At 34.7% G+C, this 3,200-nt stretch overlaps 1 protein-coding gene across 1 annotated transcript; it reads left to right on the forward strand.

The window, feature by feature from the left end:
• Positions 1 to 667: 667 nt before the first annotated feature.
• LOC133332718 (transcription factor grauzone-like) lies at positions 668 to 2,549 on the forward strand (the record flags this gene model as incomplete). Its single annotated transcript, XM_061541094.1, has 3 exons — positions 668 to 846; positions 906 to 1,181; positions 1,305 to 2,549. Coding segments are annotated over 3 exons (1,700 nt in total), but the record flags the coding sequence as incomplete, so codon positions are not given.
• Between the last annotated feature and the right edge of the window lie 651 nt (positions 2,550 to 3,200).

Below are 3,200 nucleotides of genomic sequence, written 5' to 3' on the forward strand. Positions count from 1 at the left end.
TAGCAGTCACCCATTCGCAAATAAATTGTTATGTCATTGTGCTATTTCTGGGAAAACGAGGCAGCCAAACTGTTACAACAACTGTATTCTTAGCACTGAAATTATGCCCTCAATTCCCATAGTCATCATGTCTAACACATACCAAGCATGTGAACCTGGGGCCACACGATATATTGAATCTCTTCAACAAATTGCAACCTTTCGGAATTTTAAAACATATGAGTCGGAACAAAGCAATAAGTAAGAAGTACTAGTTTACATTTAAGTTGTTACAACAACCGAGAAGAACTTGTTGTACCCTCTAACATGAGGTGGGCCTTAAAAATGCTTAAAATCGGCCAGATTTTTATATGGGCGAAGAGTTTTTCAATTCTCTGGGATACTGACATAACAAATTTCATACATTCATGTCGGAAAAAGCCTTCGAAGTGCCTTAAAATTTTTCAAAGCTATATATATATAATACATCTATATCGAAACATGGATCTATATTTAAAGGTTTTTGCGAAATTTATTTTTTTTTCTGGGCTCAGCTAAGAATATCCGAGAGAAAAGTTTTTACGTTAGGCAATTTTTAAGAACATTTTTATCTTGACAGTTATATAAGATTTTTTCTTATTATTCATATCTATAATGTTTATATTTCTCTTTTTTTATTTCTTTACAGAACAAACATTTTACGTCCTGAAGACGCCGTTCCAAACATTAATGCCATCAAAAATGTCGCACCTCAACTGGTGCCGTTTATGTATAAATAGTTGTACCGATTTCGTAGAACTCTACGATGAAAATGATCAATTTAAAATGGAAGTTTATCAAACTACTATTAAGTATTTCCACACCATGGTAAGTAGAACAAATTCTTATAAAAAACACTTATTAATTGTATTATTTTTTTCCAACAGTTCTTAGAACCCATACATGAAAGTCCCCTGAAGGTGATGTGCTCGGAATGTTGGCGACAGATTAGTGAATTTGATAATTTTCAAAAATCCATATTATTGGCCCAATCCACACTACTAAAAGGTGAACCGGAAAAAGAAGCCGACGATGAGGATGTTTTGCCATTGCCTGTAAAACAAGATTTCGAAGAGGAGGAAAAAGAAGAAACTGGACCAGCAGCTGCAAATTCAATTAAAAATGAAGATGATGACGGTGACACAGCGATAAACCCCTTTGAGGCATTACAAAGTGATAAAGAAAATAATTACAAAAATTCGGATGATAATGATGATGCCGTACAAAATCAAATTAATGAAAATAATTTCAAACTCTATGTTAAATCCATTGTCGATATGATAAAGGCCCAAAATGGTGAATTCAATATGGGCGTACAAAAATCTGGTCTAAATCCAGAGCTTAGTATTACACCCATTGACCTTACAGAAGATGAAATAAATCAAGAAGATGATAGTTCACATTCTGATATGGATTATGGTGGCGATGAAGATATATCAATGGCAGCTGCCGAAATGTTATCGGTACAATTGAATACAAGTGGTGATAATAATTTTATGGGTGAAAATACCATGTTGGAACATATGCATCAGTTCTTTAGTCGCCAAGCGCCACCTGTCCAACAGGAGAATTCAAGAAATCGTACACCCAGCGAAATATTGGATCAATATATAACCAAATGGCGTTCAACGCTAAATTGTCCTCTCTGCAATGCTGTGGTGGCAAATGTGGCCCATTTGGGAGAACATTTTAAGGAAGTGCATCCCCAGGAGAAATCACACATAGAATGTTGTCAACGAAAATTGTTTACACGTTCATCGATAGCCGAACATGCACGAGTCCACCTGGATCCCAACACATTTAAATGTGAAATATGTGGTCGGGTTTGTAATACATCCAAAGCCTTGTTAAAACATAAAATTTCCAAACACTCTGAGGGTAATGAAAGTGGTGCTGATGGTGGTGGAAATGGCGGCGGTGTTGGTGTCATGGACAGTCGTACCCCAGATTCATTGAACAAATCAAAAATATCCAAAAAATCTGCCAAAGAATTAGATGAAATTATTGCCCGCTGGAAACCAAATTTAGAGTGTGTGGTCTGCTATGGCCAATATCCCACCTACACGCTGCTACAACAGCATTTTCACTTGGAACATCCGCAGGCACCATTCTACGTTGAATGTTGTCAACTAAAGTTGGAACAACGTTGGCATTTAGCCGATCATATGCAACTGCATTTGGATCCGAATGCCTTTAAATGTCAACTATGCAATCGTGCCTACAGCTCCAGCCGACATCTATATCGTCACATGTACTATACACATTCGATGCGAGCCGGTGGCAATAATGTCAAATCGCCTACTTGCCACAAATGTCCGCTGTGTGATAAGACCTTTAAGGCACGTCGTTGTATGCAGGAACACATGGCCACACATACCGGTCAGGAATTGTATCGTTGCCTCTACTGCAGTGAAACATTTCGTTACAGTTCATCGTTGTACACACACTTGAAGAGCATACATCCGCTTGAATGGAAAGATCGCAAAGACACAAGAATGTTATATAAATTAATGAAAATTGAAGATTCATAAGAATTGAATTTGAGAGAATGACTAAAAAAAGAAATACATTCCCTTTTTCTTATTTGATATGAGTATTATGAACTATTTTGTAAGTTTGTAGTTTATTGCTCCAGATATATAGCCATACACGTTGACGATATTTTTCTTTTATAATTATTTTTTCATAAACCATGTTGAGATTTGTGAATACTTTATTAAATAATAATCCCTCCATTAGTTTTAATCTTATATTTTTTTATTTTACTTTTAATATTTGTATTTTTTTATATAATATACATTTTTATTAATCCTCGAATTTAGCACAAATTTTGTAATAAATTATGATATTTAATATTTTGTTTTTAAATTTGTGATCATTGTATAAAAAATCCAAGCCCTTGAAAAAAAAATATTTTTAAAAAATCCACACATTGGAAATCATTCAACCTTAGTTCGTAAAAAAGAATGAGAAATTTGTTGGATTCTTGAAAAATTTTTTTTAAATCAAAGCATTTAAAAAAATCCAAGCCTTGTTAGGTTAGGGATGTACGGTTGTTGTAACAACCGTCCACTCGGAAACTATGTCCATTGTGATCATCCTTTATGTATAAGTGTACCTATGAAGAAATAGTAAGAGGAAGGGGGCGGAAGAGAGATTATTTTATCCAAATCAATTTTTTG

This window comes from Musca vetustissima, unplaced genomic scaffold, assembly GCF_032173495.1.
Source record: "Musca vetustissima isolate MV318-11 ecotype Yass unplaced genomic scaffold, APGP_CSIRO_Mvet_v1 utg24933, whole genome shotgun sequence".
Lineage (NCBI taxonomy): Eukaryota > Metazoa > Arthropoda > Insecta > Diptera > Muscidae > Musca > Musca vetustissima.